The 17096-nt window shown below is 52.7% G+C and overlaps 1 protein-coding gene across 1 annotated transcript in view; it reads left to right on the top strand.

Annotated features, from left to right (window-relative positions):
- LOC142376272 (epidermal growth factor receptor substrate 15-like 1) overlaps window positions 1-16456 on the top strand; it is a gene marked incomplete at its 3' end in the record, with an annotated part of 32666 nt that extends 16210 nt beyond the window's left edge. The window contains exon 4 of the mRNA XM_075459914.1: window positions 16394-16456. Coding sequence (XP_075316029.1) covers window positions 16394-16456 — 63 coding nt within the window. The remainder of the gene's footprint in view (window positions 1-16393) is intronic.
- Window positions 16457-17096: the final 640 nt, after the last annotated feature.

Raw genomic sequence — 17096 nt, 5'->3', positions numbered from 1 at the left:
CCTGCCATCTCCTCTGGTCCTTTACCTGCCATCTCCCTGGTCCTTTACCTGCCATCTCCTCTGGTCCTTTCCCTGCCATCTCCTCTGGTCCTTTACCTGCCATCTCCTCTGGTCCTTTACCTGTCATCTCCTCTGGTCCTTTCCCTGCCATCTCCCTGGTCCTTTACCTGCCATCTCCCTGGTCCTTTACCTGCCATCTCACTGGTCCTTTACCTGCCATCTCCCTGGTCCTTTACATGCCATCTCCCTGGTCCTTTACCTGCCCTATCCTCTGGTCCTTTACCTGCCATCTCCCTGGTCCTTTACATGCCATCTCCCTGGTCCTTTACCTGCCATCTCCTCTGGTCCTTTACCTGCCATCTCCTCTGGTCCTTTACGTGCCATCTCCTCTGGTCCTTTACCTGCCATCTCCTCTGGTCCTTTACCTGCCATCTCCCTGGTCCTTTACCTGCCATCTCCTCTGGTCCTTTCCCTGCCATCTCCTCTGGTCCTTTACCTGCCATCTCCTCTGGTCCTTTACCTGCCATCTCCCCTGGTCCTTTCCCTGCCATCTCCTCTGGTCTTTTACCTGCCATCTCCTCTGGTCCTTTCCCTGCCATCTCCCCGGTCCTTTACCTGCCATCTCCTCTGGTCTTTTACCTGCCATCTCCCCTGGTCCTTTACATGCCATCTCCCTGGTCCGTTACCCGCCATCTCCTCTGGTCCTTTCCCTCCCATCTCCTCTGGTCCTTTCCCTGCCATCTCCTCTGGTCTTTTACCTGCCATCTCCTCTGGTCCTTTCCCTGCCATCTCCCCGGTCCTTTACCTGCCATCTCCTCTGGTCCTTTACCTGCCATCTCCCCTGGTCCTTTACCTGCCATCTCCTTGGTCCTTTACCTGCCATCTCCTCTGGTCCTTTACCTGCCATCTCCTCTGGTCCTTTACATGCCATCTCCCTGGTCCTTTACCTGCCATCTCCCTGGTCCTTTACATGCCATCTCCCTGGTCCTTTACATGCCATCTCCCTGGTCCTTTACCTGCCATCTCCTCTGGTCCTTTCCCTGCCATTTCCCTGGTCCTTTACATGCCATCTCACTGTTCCTTTACCTGCCATCTCCCTGGTCCTTTACCTGCCATCTCCTCTGGTCCTTTACCTGCCATCTCCCTGGTACTTTACCTGCCATCTCCTCTGGTCCTTTACCTGTCATATCCTCTGGTCCTTTCCCTGCCATCTCCCTGGTCCTTTACCTGCCATCTCCTCTGGTCCTTTACCTGCCATCTCCCTGGTCCTTTACATGCCATCTCCCTGGTCCTTTACCTGCCATCTCCTCTGGTCCTTTACCTGCCATCTCCTCTGGTCCTTTACCTGCCATCTCCCTGGTCCTTTACCTGCCATCTCCTCTGGTCCTTTACCTGCCATCTGCTCTGGTCCTTTACCTGCCATCTCCCTGGTCCGTTACCCGCCATCTCCTCTGGTCCTTTCCCTCCCATCTCCTCTGGTCCTTTCCCTGCCATCTCCTCTGGTCTTTTACCTGCCATTTCCCTGGTCCTTTACATGCCATCTCCTCTGGTCCTTTACCTGCCATCTCCCTGGTCCTTTACCTGCCATCTCCTCTGGTCCTTTACCTGCCATCTCCCTGGTCCTTTACCTGCCATCTCCTCTGGTCCTTTCCCTGCCACCTCCTCTGGTCCTTTACCTGCCATCTCCCTGGTCCTTTACATGCCATCTCCCTGGTCCTTTCCCTGCCATCTCCTCTGGTCCTTTACCTGCCATCTCCTCTGGTCCTTTACCTGCCATCTCCCTGGTCCTTTACCTGCCATCTGCTCTGGTCCTTTACCTGCCATCTGCTCTGGTCCTTTACCTGCCATCTCCCTGGTCCGTTACCCGCCATCTCCTCTGGTCCTTTCCCTCCCATCTCCTCTGGTCCTTTCCCTGCCATCTCCTCTGGTCTTTTACCTGCCATCTCCTCTGGTCCTTTCCTTGCCATCTCCCCGGTCCTTTACCTGCCATCTCCTCTGGTCCTTTACCTGCCATCTCCTCTGGTCCTTTACCTGCCATCTCCCTGGTCCTTTACATGCCATCTCCCTGGTCCTTTACATGCCATCTCCCTGGTCCTTTACCTGCCATCTCCTCTGGTCCTTTCCCTGCCATTTCCCTGGTCTTTTACCTGCCATCTCCTCTGGTCCTTTCCCTGCCATCTCCCTGGTCCTTTACCTGCCATCTCCTCTGGTCCTTTACCTGCCATCTGCTCTGGTCCTTTACCTGCCATCTCCCTGGTCCGTTACCCGCCATCTCCTCTGGTCCTTTCCCTCCCATCTCCTCTGGTCCTTTCCCTGCCATCTCCTCTGGTCCTTTACCTGCCATCTCCCTGGTCCTTTACATGCCATCTCCCTGGTCCTTTACCTGCCATCTCCTCTGGTCCTTTACCTGCCATCTCCTCTGGTCCTTTCCCTGCCATTTCCCTGATCTTTTACCTGCCATCTCCTCTGGTCCTTTCCCTGCCATCTCCCTGGTCCTTTACCTGCCATCTCCCTGGTCCTTTACCTGCCATCTCCCTGGTCCTTTACATGCCATCTCCCTGGTCCTTTACCTGCCATCTCCCTGGTCCTTTACATGCCATCTCCCTGGTCCTTTACCTGCCATCTCCTCTGGTCCTTTACCTGCCATCTCCTCTGGTCCTTTACCTGCCATCTCCTCTGGTCCTTTACCTGCCATCTCCCTGGTCCTTTACCTGCCATCTCCTCTGGTCCTTTACCTGCCATCTGCTCTGGTCCTTTACCTGCCATCTCCCTGGTCCGTTACCCGCCATCTCCTCTGGTCCTTTCCCTCCCATCTCCTCTGGTCCTTTCCCTGCCATCTCCTCTGGTCTTTTACCTGCCATCTCCTCTGGTCCTTTCCCTGCCATCTCCCCGGTCCTTTACCTGCCATCTCCTCTGGTCCTTTACCTGCCATCTCCTCTGGTCCTTTACCTGCCATCTCCCTGGTCCTTTACATGCCATCTCCCTGGTCCTTTACATGCCATCTCCCTGGTCCTTTACCTGCCATCTCCTCTGGTCCTTTCCCTGCCATTTCCCTGGTCCTTTACATGCCATCTCCTCTGGTCCTTTACCTGCCATCTCCCTGGTCCTTTACCTGCCATCTCCTCTGGTCCTTTACCTGCCATCTCCCTGGTCCTTTACCTGCCATCTCCTCTGGTCCTTTACCTGCCATCTCCCTGGTACTTTACCTGCCATCTCCTCTGGTCCTTTACCTGTCATCTCCTCTGGTCTTTTCCCTGCCATCTCCCTGGTCCTTTACCTGCCATCTCCCTGTTCCTTTACCTGCCATCTCCTCTGGTCCTTTACCTGCCATCTCCCTGGTCCTTTACATGCCATCTCCCTGGTCCTTTACCTCCCATCTCCTCTGGTCCTTTACCTGCCATCTCCTCTGGTCCTTTACCTGCCATCTCCTCTGGTCCTTTACCTGCCATCTCCCTGGTCCTTTACCTGCCATCTCCTCTGGTCCTTTACCTGCCATCTGCTCTGGTCCTTTACCTGCCATCTCCCTGGTCCGTTACCCGCCATCTCCTCTGGTCCTTTCTCTCCCATCTCCTCTGGTCCTTTCCCTGCCATCTCCTCTGGTCTTTTACCTGCCATTTCCCTGGTCCTTTACATGCCATCTCCTCTGGTCCTTTACATGCCATCTCCCTGGTCCTTTACCTGCCATCTCCTCTGGTCCTTTCCCTGCCATTTCCCTGGTCCTTTACATGCCATCTCCCTGGTCCTTTACCTGCCATCTCCTCTGGTCCTTTACCTGCCATCTCCTCTGGTCCTTTACCTGCCATCTCCCTGGTCCTTTACCTGCCATCTCCTCTGGTCCTTTCCCTGCCATCTCCTCTGGTCGTTTACCTGCCATCTCCTCTGGTCCTTTACCTGTCATCTCCTCTGGTCCTTTCCCTGCCATCTCCCTGGTCCTTTACCTGCCAATTCCCTGGTCCTTTACCTGCCATCTCCCTGGTCCTTTACATGCCATCTCCCTGGTCCTTTACCTGCCATATCCTCTGGTCCTTTACCTGCCATCTCCCTGGTCCTTTACATGCCATCTCCCTGGTCCTTTACCTGCCTTCTCCTCTGGTCCTTTACCTGCCATCTCCTCTGGTCCTTTACCTGCCATCTCCCTGGTCCTTTACCTGCCATCTCCTCTGGTCCTTTACCTGCCATCTGCTCTGGTCCTTTACCTGCCATCTCCCTGGTCCGTTACCCGCCATCTCCTCTGGTCCTTTCCCTGCCATCTCCTCTGGTCTTTTACCTGCCATCTCCTCTGGTCCTTTCCCTGCCATCTCCCCGGTCCTTTACCTGCCATCTCCTCTGGTCCTTTACCTGCCATCTCCTCTGGTCCTTTACCTGCCATCTCCCTGGTCCTTTACATGCCATCTCCCTGGTCCTTTACCTGCCATCTTCCTGGTCCTTTACCTGCCATCTCCTCTGGTCCTTTCCCTGCCATTTCCCTGGTCCTTTACATGCCATCTCCCTGGTCCTTTACCTGCCATCTCCTCTGGTCCTTTACCTGCCATCTCCTCTGGTCCTTTACCTGCCATCTCCCTGGTCCTTTACTTGCCATCTCCTCTGGTCCTTTCCCTGCCATCTCCTTGGTCCTTTACCTGCCTTCTCCTCTGGTCCTTTACCTGCCATCTCCTCTAGTCCTTTACCTGCCATCTCCCTGGTCCTTTACCTGCCATCTCCTCTGGTCCTTTCCCTGCCATCTCCCTGGTCCTTTACCTGCCATCTCCTCTGGTCCGTTACCCGCCATTTCCCTGGTACTTTACCTGCCATCTCCCTGGTCCTTTACCTGCCATCTCCTCTGGTCCTTTCCCTGCCATCTCCTTGGTCCTTTACCTGCCATACCTCTGGTCCTTTACCTGCCATACCTCTGGTCCTTTACCTGCCATCTCCCTGGTCCTTTACATGCCATCTCCCTGGTCCTTTACATGCCATCTCCCTGGTCCTTTACATGCCATCTCCCTGGTCCTTTACCTGCCATCTCCTCTGGTCCTTTCCCTGCCATTTCCCTGGTCCTTTACATGCCATCTCACTGTTCCTTTACCTGCCATCTCCTCTGGTCCTTTACCTGCCATCTCCTCTGGTCCTTTACCTGCCATCTCCCTGGTCCTTTACCTGCCATCTCCTCTGGTCCTTTCCCTGCCATCTCCTCTGGTCCTTTACCTGCCATCTCCTCTGGTCCTTTACCTGTCATCTCCTCTGGTCCTTTCCCTGCCATCTCCCTGGTCCTTTACCTGCCATCTCCCTGGTCCTTTACCTGCCATCTCACTGGTCCTTTACCTGCCATCTCCCTGGTCCTTTACATGCCATCTCCCTGGTCCTTTACCTGCCCTATCCTCTGGTCCTTTACCTGCCATCTCCCTGGTCCTTTACATGCCATCTCCCTGGTCCTTTACCTGCCATCTCCTCTGGTCCTTTACCTGCCATCTCCTCTGGTCCTTTACGTGCCATCTCCTCTGGTCCTTTACCTGCCATCTCCTCTGGTCCTTTACCTGCCATCTCCCTGGTCCTTTACCTGCCATCTCCTCTGGTCCTTTCCCTGCCATCTCCTCTGGTCCTTTACCTGCCATCTCCTCTGGTCCTTTACCTGCCATCTCCCCTGGTCCTTTCCCTGCCATCTCCTCTGGTCTTTTACCTGCCATCTCCTCTGGTCCTTTCCCTGCCATCTCCCCGGTCCTTTACCTGCCATCTCCTCTGGTCTTTTACCTGCCATCTCCCCTGGTCCTTTACATGCCATCTCCCTGGTCCGTTACCCGCCATCTCCTCTGGTCCTTTCCCTCCCATCTCCTCTGGTCCTTTCCCTGCCATCTCCTCTGGTCTTTTACCTGCCATCTCCTCTGGTCCTTTCCCTGCCATCTCCCCGGTCCTTTACCTGCCATCTCCTCTGGTCCTTTACCTGCCATCTCCCCTGGTCCTTTACCTGCCATCTCCTTGGTCCTTTACCTGCCATCTCCTCTGGTCCTTTACCTGCCATCTCCTCTGGTCCTTTACATGCCATCTCCCTGGTCCTTTACCTGCCATCTCCCTGGTCCTTTACATGCCATCTCCCTGGTCCTTTACATGCCATCTCCCTGGTCCTTTACCTGCCATCTCCTCTGGTCCTTTCCCTGCCATTTCCCTGGTCCTTTACATGCCATCTCACTGTTCCTTTACCTGCCATCTCCTCTGGTCCTTTACCTGCCATCTCCTCTGGTCCTTTACCTGCCATCTCCCTGGTCCTTTACCTGCCATCTCCTCTGGTCCTTTCCCTGCCATCTCCTCTGGTCCTTTACCTGCCATCTCCTCTGGTCCTTTACCTGTCATCTCCTCTGGTCCTTTCCCTGCCATCTCCCTGGTCCTTTACCTGCCATCTCCCTGGTCCTTTACCTGCCATCTCACTGGTCCTTTACCTGCCATCTCCCTGGTCCTTTACATGCCATCTCCCTGGTCCTTTACCTGCCCTATCCTCTGGTCCTTTACCTGCCATCTCCCTGGTCCTTTACATGCCATCTCCCTGGTCCTTTCCCTGCCATCTCCTCTGGTCTTTTACCTGCCATCTCCTCTGGTCCTTCACCTGACATCCCCTCTGGTCCTTTACCTGCCATCTCCTCTGGTCCTTTACCTGCCATTTCCCTGGTCCTTTACCTGCCATCTCCTCTGGTCCTTTACCTGCCATCTCCTCTGGTCCTTTCCCTGCCATCTCCTCTGGTCCTTTACCTGCCATCTCCTCTGGTCTTTTACCTGCCATCTCCCTGGTTTTTTACCTGCCATCTCCCTGGTCCTTTCCCTGCCATCTCCTTGGTCCTTTACCTGCCATCTCCTCTAGTCCTTTACCTGCCATCTCCCTGGTCCTTTACCTGCCATCTCCTCAGGTCATTTCCCTGCCATCTCCCTGGTCCTTTACCTGCCATCTCCTCTGGTCCTTTCCCTGCCATTTCCCTGGTCCTTTACATGCCATCTCCCTGGTCCTTTACCTGCCATCTCCTCTGGTCCTTTACCTGCCATCTCCCTGGTCCTTTACTTGCCATCTCCTCTTGTCCTTTCCCTGCCATCTCCTTGGTCCTTTACCTGCCTTCTCCTCTGGTCCTTTACCTGCCATCTCCTCTAGTCCTTTACCTGCCATCTCCCTGGTCCTTTACCTGCCATCTCCCTGGTCCTTTCCCTGCCATCTCCTCTGGTCCTTTCCCTGCCATCTCCTTGGTCCTTTACCTGCCATCTCCTCTGGTCCTTTACCTGCCATCTCCCTGGTCCTTTACCTGCCATCTCCTCTGGTCCTTCACCTGACATCCCCTCTGGTCCTTTACCTGCCATCTCCTCTGGTCCTTTACCTGCCATTTCCCTGGTACTTTACCTGCCATCTCCTCTGGTCCTTTCCCTGCCATCTCCTCTGGTCCTTTACCTGCCATCTCCTCTGGTCTTTTACCTGCCATCTCCCTGGTTTTTTACCTGCCATCTCCCTGGTCCTTTCCCTGCCATCTCCTTGGTCCTTTACCTGCCATCTCCTCTAGTCCTTTACCTGCCATCTCCCTGGTCCTTTACCTGCCATCTCCTCTGGTCATTTCCCTGCCATCTCCCTGGTCCTTTACCTGCCATCTCCTCTGGTCCTTTCCCTGCCATTTCCCTGGTCCTTTACATGCCATCTCCCTGGTCCTTTACATGCCATCTCCCTGGTCCTTTACATGCCATCTCCCTGGTCCTTTACATGCCATCTCCCTGGTCCTTTACCTGCCATCTCCTCTGGTCCTTTCCCTGCCATTTCCCTGGTCCTTTACATGCCATCTCACTGTTCCTTTACCTGCCATCTCCTCTGGTCCTTTACCTGCCATCTCCTCTGGTCCTTTACCTGCCATCTCCCTGGTCCTTTACCTGCCATCTCCTCTGGTCCTTTCCCTGCCATCTCCTCTGGTCCTTTACCTGCCATCTCCTCTGGTCCTTTACCTGTCATCTCCTCTGGTCCTTTCCCTGCCATCTCCCTGGTCCTTTACCTGCCATCTCCCTGGTCCTTTACCTGCCATCTCACTGGTCCTTTACCTGCCATCTCCCTGGTCCTTTACATGCCATCTCCCTGGTCCTTTACCTGCCCTATCCTCTGGTCCTTTACCTGCCATCTCCCTGGTCCTTTACATGCCATCTCCCTGGTCCTTTACCTGCCATCTCCTCTGGTCCTTTACCTGCCATCTCCTCTGGTCCTTTACGTGCCATCTCCTCTGGTCCTTTACCTGCCATCTCCTCTGGTCCTTTACCTGCCATCTCCCTGGTCCTTTACCTGCCATCTCCTCTGGTCCTTTCCCTGCCATCTCCTCTGGTCCTTTACCTGCCATCTCCTCTGGTCCTTTACCTGCCATCTCCCCTGGTCCTTTCCCTGCCATCTCCTCTGGTCTTTTACCTGCCATCTCCTCTGGTCCTTTCCCTGCCATCTCCCCGGTCCTTTACCTGCCATCTCCTCTGGTCTTTTACCTGCCATCTCCCCTGGTCCTTTACATGCCATCTCCCTGGTCCGTTACCCGCCATCTCCTCTGGTCCTTTCCCTCCCATCTCCTCTGGTCCTTTCCCTGCCATCTCCTCTGGTCTTTTACCTGCCATCTCCTCTGGTCCTTTCCCTGCCATCTCCCCGGTCCTTTACCTGCCATCTCCTCTGGTCCTTTACCTGCCATCTCCCCTGGTCCTTTACCTGCCATCTCCTTGGTCCTTTACCTGCCATCTCCTCTGGTCCTTTACCTGCCATCTCCTCTGGTCCTTTACATGCCATCTCCCTGGTCCTTTACCTGCCATCTCCCTGGTCCTTTACATGCCATCTCCCTGGTCCTTTACATGCCATCTCCCTGGTCCTTTACCTGCCATCTCCTCTGGTCCTTTCCCTGCCATTTCCCTGGTCCTTTACATGCCATCTCACTGTTCCTTTACCTGCCATCTCCTCTGGTCCTTTACCTGCCATCTCCTCTGGTCCTTTACCTGCCATCTCCCTGGTCCTTTACCTGCCATCTCCTCTGGTCCTTTCCCTGCCATCTCCTCTGGTCCTTTACCTGCCATCTCCTCTGGTCCTTTACCTGTCATCTCCTCTGGTCCTTTCCCTGCCATCTCCCTGGTCCTTTACCTGCCATCTCCCTGGTCCTTTACCTGCCATCTCACTGGTCCTTTACCTGCCATCTCCCTGGTCCTTTACATGCCATCTCCCTGGTCCTTTACCTGCCCTATCCTCTGGTCCTTTACCTGCCATCTCCCTGGTCCTTTACATGCCATCTCCCTGGTCCTTTCCCTGCCATCTCCTCTGGTCTTTTACCTGCCATCTCCTCTGGTCCTTCACCTGACATCCCCTCTGGTCCTTTACCTGCCATCTCCTCTGGTCCTTTACCTGCCATTTCCCTGGTCCTTTACCTGCCATCTCCTCTGGTCCTTTACCTGCCATCTCCTCTGGTCCTTTCCCTGCCATCTCCTCTGGTCCTTTACCTGCCATCTCCTCTGGTCTTTTACCTGCCATCTCCCTGGTTTTTTACCTGCCATCTCCCTGGTCCTTTCCCTGCCATCTCCTTGGTCCTTTACCTGCCATCTCCTCTAGTCCTTTACCTGCCATCTCCCTGGTCCTTTACCTGCCATCTCCTCAGGTCATTTCCCTGCCATCTCCCTGGTCCTTTACCTGCCATCTCCTCTGGTCCTTTCCCTGCCATTTCCCTGGTCCTTTACATGCCATCTCCCTGGTCCTTTACCTGCCATCTCCTCTGGTCCTTTACCTGCCATCTCCCTGGTCCTTTACTTGCCATCTCCTCTTGTCCTTTCCCTGCCATCTCCTTGGTCCTTTACCTGCCTTCTCCTCTGGTCCTTTACCTGCCATCTCCTCTAGTCCTTTACCTGCCATCTCCCTGGTCCTTTACCTGCCATCTCCCTGGTCCTTTCCCTGCCATCTCCTCTGGTCCTTTCCCTGCCATCTCCTTGGTCCTTTACCTGCCATCTCCTCTGGTCCTTTACCTGCCATCTCCCTGGTCCTTTACCTGCCATCTCCTCTGGTCCTTCACCTGACATCCCCTCTGGTCCTTTACCTGCCATCTCCTCTGGTCCTTTACCTGCCATTTCCCTGGTACTTTACCTGCCATCTCCTCTGGTCCTTTCCCTGCCATCTCCTCTGGTCCTTTACCTGCCATCTCCTCTGGTCTTTTACCTGCCATCTCCCTGGTTTTTTACCTGCCATCTCCCTGGTCCTTTCCCTGCCATCTCCTTGGTCCTTTACCTGCCATCTCCTCTAGTCCTTTACCTGCCATCTCCCTGGTCCTTTACCTGCCATCTCCTCTGGTCATTTCCCTGCCATCTCCCTGGTCCTTTACCTGCCATCTCCTCTGGTCCTTTCCCTGCCATTTCCCTGGTCCTTTACATGCCATCTCCCTGGTCCTTTACCTGCCATCTCCTCTGGGCCTTTACCTGCCATCTCCTCTGGTCCTTTACCTGCCATCTCCCTGGTCCTTTACTTGCCATCTCCTCTTGTCCTTTCCCTGCCATCTCCTTGGTCCTTTACCTGCCTTCTCCTCTGGTCCTTTACCTGCCATCTCCTCTAGTCCTTTACCTGCCATTTCCCTGGTCCTTTACCTGCCATCTCCTCTGGTCCTTTACCTGCCATCTCCCTGGTCCTTTACCTGCCATCTCCTTTGGTCCTTTACCTGCCATCTCCTCTGGTCCTTTCCCTGCCATCTCCTCTGGTCCTTTCCCTGCCATCTCCTCTGGTCCTTTACCTGCCATCTCCTCTGGTCTTTTACCTGCCATCTCCCTGGTTTTTTACCTGCCATCTCCCTGGTCCTTTACCTGCCATCTCCTTGGTCCTTTACCTGCCATCTCCTCTAGTCCTTTACCTGCCATCTCCCTGGTCCTTTACCTGCCATCTCATCTGGTCATTTCCCTGCCATCTCCCTGGTCCTTTACCTGCCATTTCCTCTGGTCCTTTCCCTGCCATTTCCCTGGTCCTTTACATGCCATCTCCCTGGTCCTTTACCTGCCATCTCCTCTGGTCCTTTACCTGCCATCTCCTCTGGTCCTTTACCTGCCATCTCCCTGGTCCTTTACTTGCCATCTCCTCTTGTCCTTTCCCTGCCATCTCCTTGGTCCTTTACCTGCCTTCTCCTCTGGTCCTTTACCTGCCATCTCCTTTAGTCCTTTACCTGCCATCTCCCTGGTCCTTTACCTGCCATCTCCCTGGTCCTTTCCCTGCCATCTCCTCTGGTCCTTTCCCTGCCATCTCCTTGGTCCTTTACCTGCCATCTCCTCTGGTCCTTTACCTGCCATCTCCCTGGTCCTTTACCTGCCATCTCCTCTGGTCCTTTACCTGCCATCTCCTCTGGTCCTTTACCTGCCATCTCCCCTGGTCCTTTCCCCGCCATCTCCCTGGTACTTTACATGCCATATCCTCTGGTCCTTGACCTGCCATCTCCCTGCTCCTATACCTGCCATCTCCCCTGGTCCTTTACCTGCCATCTCCCTGGTCCTTTACCTGCCATCTCCCTGCTCTTTTACCTGCCATCTCCCTGGTCCTTTACCTGCCATCTCCCTGCCCCTTTACCTGCCATCTCCTCTGGTCTTTTACCTGCCATCTCCCTGCTCCTTTACCTGCCATCTCCCCTGGTCCTTTACCCGCCATCTCCTCTGGTCTTTTACCTGACATTTCCCTGGTCCTATACCTGCCATCTCCCTGGTCCTTTACCTGCCATCTCCCTGCTCTTTTACCTTCCATCTTCCTGCTCCTTTACCTGCCATCTCCCTGCTCCTTTACCTGCCATCTCCTCTGGTCTTTTACCTGCCATCTCCCTGCTCCTTTACCTGCCATCTCCCCTGCTCCTTTACTTGCCATCTCCCTGCTCCTTTCCCTGCCATCTCCCTGGTCCTTTACCTGCCATCTCCCTGCTCCTTTACCTGCCATCTCCCTGCTCCTTTACCTGCCATCTCCTCTGGTCTTTTACCTGCCATTTCCCTGGTCCTTTACCTGCCATCTCCCTGGTCCTTTCCCTGCCATCTCCCTGCTCCTTTACCTGCCATCTCCCTGCTCTTTTACCTGCCATCTCCCTGCTCCTTTACCTGCCATCTCCCTGCTCCTTTACCTGCCATCTCCTCTGGTCTTTTACCTGCCATCTCCCCTGGTCCTTTACCTGCCATCTCCCTGCTCCTTTAACTGTCATCTCCCTGCTCCTTTACCTGCCATCTCCCTGCTCCTTTACCTGCCATCTCCTCTGGTCTTTTACCTGCCATTTCCCTGGTCCTTTACCTGCCATCTCCCTGCTCCTTTACCTGCCATCTCCCTGCTCTTTTACCTGCCATCTCCCTGCTCTTTTAACTTCCATCTCCCTGCTCCTTTACCTGCCATCTCCTCTGGTCTTTTACCTGCCATTTCCCTGCTCCTTTACCTGCCATCTCCCTGCTCCTTTACCTGCCATCTCCCTGGTCCTTTACCTGCCATCTCCCTGCTCCTTTACCTGCCATCTCCCTGCTCTTTTACCTGCCATCTCCCTGCACTTTTACCTGCCATCTCCCCATGTCCTTTACCTGCCATTTCCCTGCTCCTTTACCTGCCATCTCCTTGCTCCTTTACCTGCCATCTCCCTGCTCTTTTACCATCCATCTCCCTGCTCTTTTACCTGCCATCTCCCTGCTCTTTTACCTGCCATCTCCCTGCTCCTTTACCTGCCATCTCCTCTGGTCCTTTACCTGACATTTCCCTGGTCCTTTACCTGCCATCTCCCTGCTCCTTTACCTGCCATCTCCCTGCTCTATTACCTGCCATTTCCCTGGTCCTTTACCTGCCATCTCCCTGCTCTTTTACCTGCCATCTCCCTGCTCCTTTACCTGCCATTTCCCTGCTCCTTTACCTGCCATCTCCCTGCTCCTTTACCTGCCATCGGCCCCATAGCATCACTGATGGTGGAAATGTGCTGGTTTCCTTCAGCCGCCCATCTTTCTGTGTTTCACCGGAGCAAACTAAAGTTCCAGCATCGTTTCCTTGGTGATTAATCTCTGAGTCTCTCTTCCATCCAAGCATCCACAGTCCGTGGCTGCTTCTCTTTAGCCTTTGTGACCTGCTTTTCTTCTCTTCAGGAGTTACTGATGCTTTCCTTTGGCTTCTCTGGATGAAATCCCATTTCCTTCAGCTGCTTCCTTACAGTCCATCGGCTCCTGTTTCTGACCGTTTGTTTTTCAGTTCTTTTGTTGAACATTTTCTATTTTCAGACATCATGACTTTTTTGTCCTGACGTCTTCCTCGGTGGACCTGTATGTTTCCTTTTTACAACCTTCCCGTTTTGTTTTTACTGGCTCCAAATATTAGAGCCAGCTGACAGGGAACATCCAACATCTTTTTGCCCCACTCTGAGTGGAATTCTCTTCTTGAAGGAGTTTTGGAATCTTGTTTCCCCTGACGGCTCTCTTTTCAGTCTCATGTTTCCTGTCCATCAGCAACAGCTCCTCATGCTCTGCAACAACTCTCTTTGATCTGAACACTCATTTGCACAAGTGATTCCTTCATGTTTCCCCACTTTAAAAAAAGTAGGGGAAAATTACAAAGCCATATAATGAAAGCTGCTAAATGAAACGTTTTGTGTCTTTAATAGTTTTGCTTGTGCTTTTACAAAATAAAAAAGTGAATTAACATCCATCACTTTTGTCAGGGATTGTAAACGGTTCTTGCTTTGGGCAGGGACGGCCTCCTGTTCTGCTCCTGATGGGAGCTGAACACTGAGCACACGCTGGGTGTGCAGTGTTGTCCAGCCCAGAGCCGTCCCCAGCCCAGAACTGTCCCCAGCCCAGAACCGTCCCCAGCCCAGAGCCGTCCCCAGCCCAGAGCCGTCCCCAGCCCAGAGCCGTCCCCAGCCCAGAGCCGTCCCCAGCCCAGAACCGTCCCCAGCCCAGAGCCGTCCCCAGCCCAGAACCGTCCCCAGCCCAGAGCCGTCCCCAGCACAGAGCCGTCCCCAGCCCAGAACCGTCCCCAGCCCAGAACCGTCCCCAGCCCAGAGCCGTCCCCAGCCCAGAGCCGTCCCCAGCCCAGAACCGTCCCCAGCCCAGAGCCGTCCCCAGCCCAGAACCGTCCCCAGCCCAGAGCCGTCCCCAGCACAGAGCCGTCCCCAGCCCAGAACCGTCCCCAGCCCAGAGCCGTCCCCAGCACAGAGCCGTCCCCAGCCCAGAACCGTCCCCAGCCCAGAGCCGTCCCCAGCACAGAGCCGTCCCCAGCACAGAGCCGTCCCCAGCCCAGAACCGTCCCCAGCCCAGAACCGTCCTCCTTGGACTGCCCCTGGCTTCTGTTGGTCGAATGCCCTGCCTGGCGGCTCTCTGTCAGTGTGTGAATGATTGGATCAGAGTAACAGAACAGTGTCGGCTGATGTAGCAAAAAGTGAGGAGGACAGAGGGACACTTTTTTTTTTCACTTTTTGGCTACTTATCTTTTTTTTCTTTACATTCAACAACAAAAGAAAAAAACTATTTCTTTTATATTTTCACATTTCTTTAAATAGCAATTTGTTTAGGTTTATTTTTCATAATAAACAGAAGTATTTTAATGGGGGAAAGGAAGATAAAATGATAAAAGAGATTTTAATGTAAGGAGAACAGAAAGTGTCCTCTCCCACTCCTCCACCACTTCTGTACCTGGCCAGCAGGTGTCACTGCTGGAACATTTGTCAGAATGGCCCTCATTTATCAAACTTGCGTAAGACGAAAAACATGCGTAGGTCGTGTGTACGTTCTTTTCTGCGCAAAGGTTGGCATTTATCAAATCCATCGTGAGCGCAGGAAAGATGAAATCGCCACGACAGGTCTGAAGCAGTGTACGCACTTTTCCATTTTGACTTGTGGTGACTGCAATAGCATACATAAACAGCAGCGTCACTAGCGCGTGCCTCAGGAGTCGCAACAAATCCCTAGGTTAAAATTACAGACTTATCACTTCAAAGAAGGCCCATGTTTTATTTGACTTCAACATAAATATAAACATAAACGCAAATTAAATAAATTAAACAAGTACAACTCCGTTATTGGAAGAGTGATGGCTCATTATTCAACCGCGCACCCTCACACCGAACAGGAGAGGCGCTTTAACACTGCGCATACGCGCACGCGTGCCACTGTGGAGAGGTGTACAGGGCAGGTGGATCTGTCTCTCGGCTGCGGGGGGAACCCTTCTATATACGCCCGAAAAGGTATGCAATATTATTATTGCATGCGGGGTTCACCATACATTTCCCAAAAAAATGGAGTGCCAATTCCAGATGTACATCCAGAGGACCCCGTACCCAGAGATCCCTACCACCAGCCTGTACAGCCAAGAGCGCTCAGGAGGAGAGAGGAACTTATTCAGCGATTCTGACTTTTGGTAAGCATTCTGTTATTCAAGGAAAAAAGACGTAGCTCCGATCAGGCCAGCCACCCTCTCCTCCAAGGCACTCAAATCCAAACCTGGATCAGAGCCCCCCCCTCTGTTTGTGACATGCTGCATCGGAGAGCTGTGACCTTCTTTGGTGGCAAATTTCATATCGGACCACTTCTTCCTGATCTTATTGGAGAAAAAGTAAAACATCGTTCAATTTTAGATTTCATTTAATCTGGAGTTTATCACATTTTATTGACCATCACAGTAGGGGAAAATACATAACTCGTCCGGTCTGCGATTTACATCGCCAACGCTGTTGACAGCCGTCCCTTGCCGCCTTTCGTCTATCCATGTCGCAAATTCTAGAGGTGCGGCCTTTTGTAGAAGGCGTGATTAGGATAATTACGATCGATTTCAGCCGCCGGATTTATCAACAGCCGCTCGGTCTTACGATGGGATTGGTGTGGTACGCATGTTCTGTAAATCTCACATGAGCCTCTGCGTACGACGAGTTCTCCGCTCATATCAACGATGCTTTCCACGACGGCTTGATAAATGAGGGCCATTGTCTTCACAAGCTGGGAGCTGATTTATAGGTTCACCTAGGTCCACAGTTTTTACATTTGAAACAAGATTATAGCTCATAAGCTCTGCAAAATAGTTTGGTAGGCATACGTTGAACTAGCCTCTCCCACTTCCACCTAATGACTCAGGCCTGTGAGTAAAGCCTGTCACACCCAAACACAGCTCTGTTTGGAGCCTAATATCTACCTAATCATTTTGAACAGAACAAGCAGCACAGTGAGCAGAAATAACGAATGTAGCTAACAACATCAGATCAACTTGTGGTAATAATTGACTGCTTTAGTATTCTCTTTGTAAGGTTGGTGGTGTTTAAATGGTTGTCTCCTGGAGCCAGCCCTAACAGCAGTGGGTGCAGCTCTTAGTGGACAGAAATAAATCCTAATTAAGATAGTCAAAACAATTGTCCTTTGACGTGCAGCAGAGTCCCAGCTGCCGGTGTGTCTGTGCTGGCTGTGAGTGATGAAATCTTTTCTCTGCCAGCAGAGTGTGTCTGGATATATGACTCCAGTGGGATCAGAGATGGCTGCTCTGTCAGAAATGAGAAGGGTAAGTACAGTTCTTCTCCTTTTTCATGCTTTATGCAGATTTGCTCACAAAGATGCACACATTTGTCTGTTCTTTGTCTTGTGTTCTGAGCTGTTTCAATTTGGAAAATTCCCTCTGACCCTCCCCAAACCTGCAGTACATAGAAACCATGTGGAAAACGTGAGGAGAGGTCAATGATTTGACATTAAACCTCCCTTTCATTCTTCTCTTGTATCTACTGCTGTTTCTACCTGCTGCTCCTCAGGCTTTAATGATCAAGCTGTGGGTAGGTAATATGGACCTGCAGAGTATTAACCCATGAATGCTTTCAACTGCTGCCGACTTACTGGAAAGCATTTGTAAGAGTTTTCAGTGCAGTGACAGTTAGCATGTTTACATGACTTTAGAGAAAAATGAATAATTGTGTTAGTCTGACCAAATCCAGAGTTTTTAGATGGATGTCAATTTTTTTTAGTTTGACCAAAATTGTATGAAATGGAGCTTCTCAAATGGGACTTACACACTCAGATGCATGTATAGCATAACTCTAATGTATCTCGGCCCTCAGTACATGCCCCAGAGCTCTACCTTTTTGTTAAAACAGTAAAGTGTAAATGTACCTTAACAGAGATCCATTTTTTAATGTGGCAGAATTCTGAGT

Source organism: Odontesthes bonariensis, unplaced genomic scaffold, assembly GCF_027942865.1.
Source record: "Odontesthes bonariensis isolate fOdoBon6 unplaced genomic scaffold, fOdoBon6.hap1 scaffold_229, whole genome shotgun sequence".
NCBI classification, from domain to species: domain Eukaryota; kingdom Metazoa; phylum Chordata; class Actinopteri; order Atheriniformes; family Atherinopsidae; genus Odontesthes; species Odontesthes bonariensis.
The sequence above is the reverse complement of the archived record's forward strand: the minus strand, read 5'-3'. Positions and strand labels throughout refer to the sequence as shown.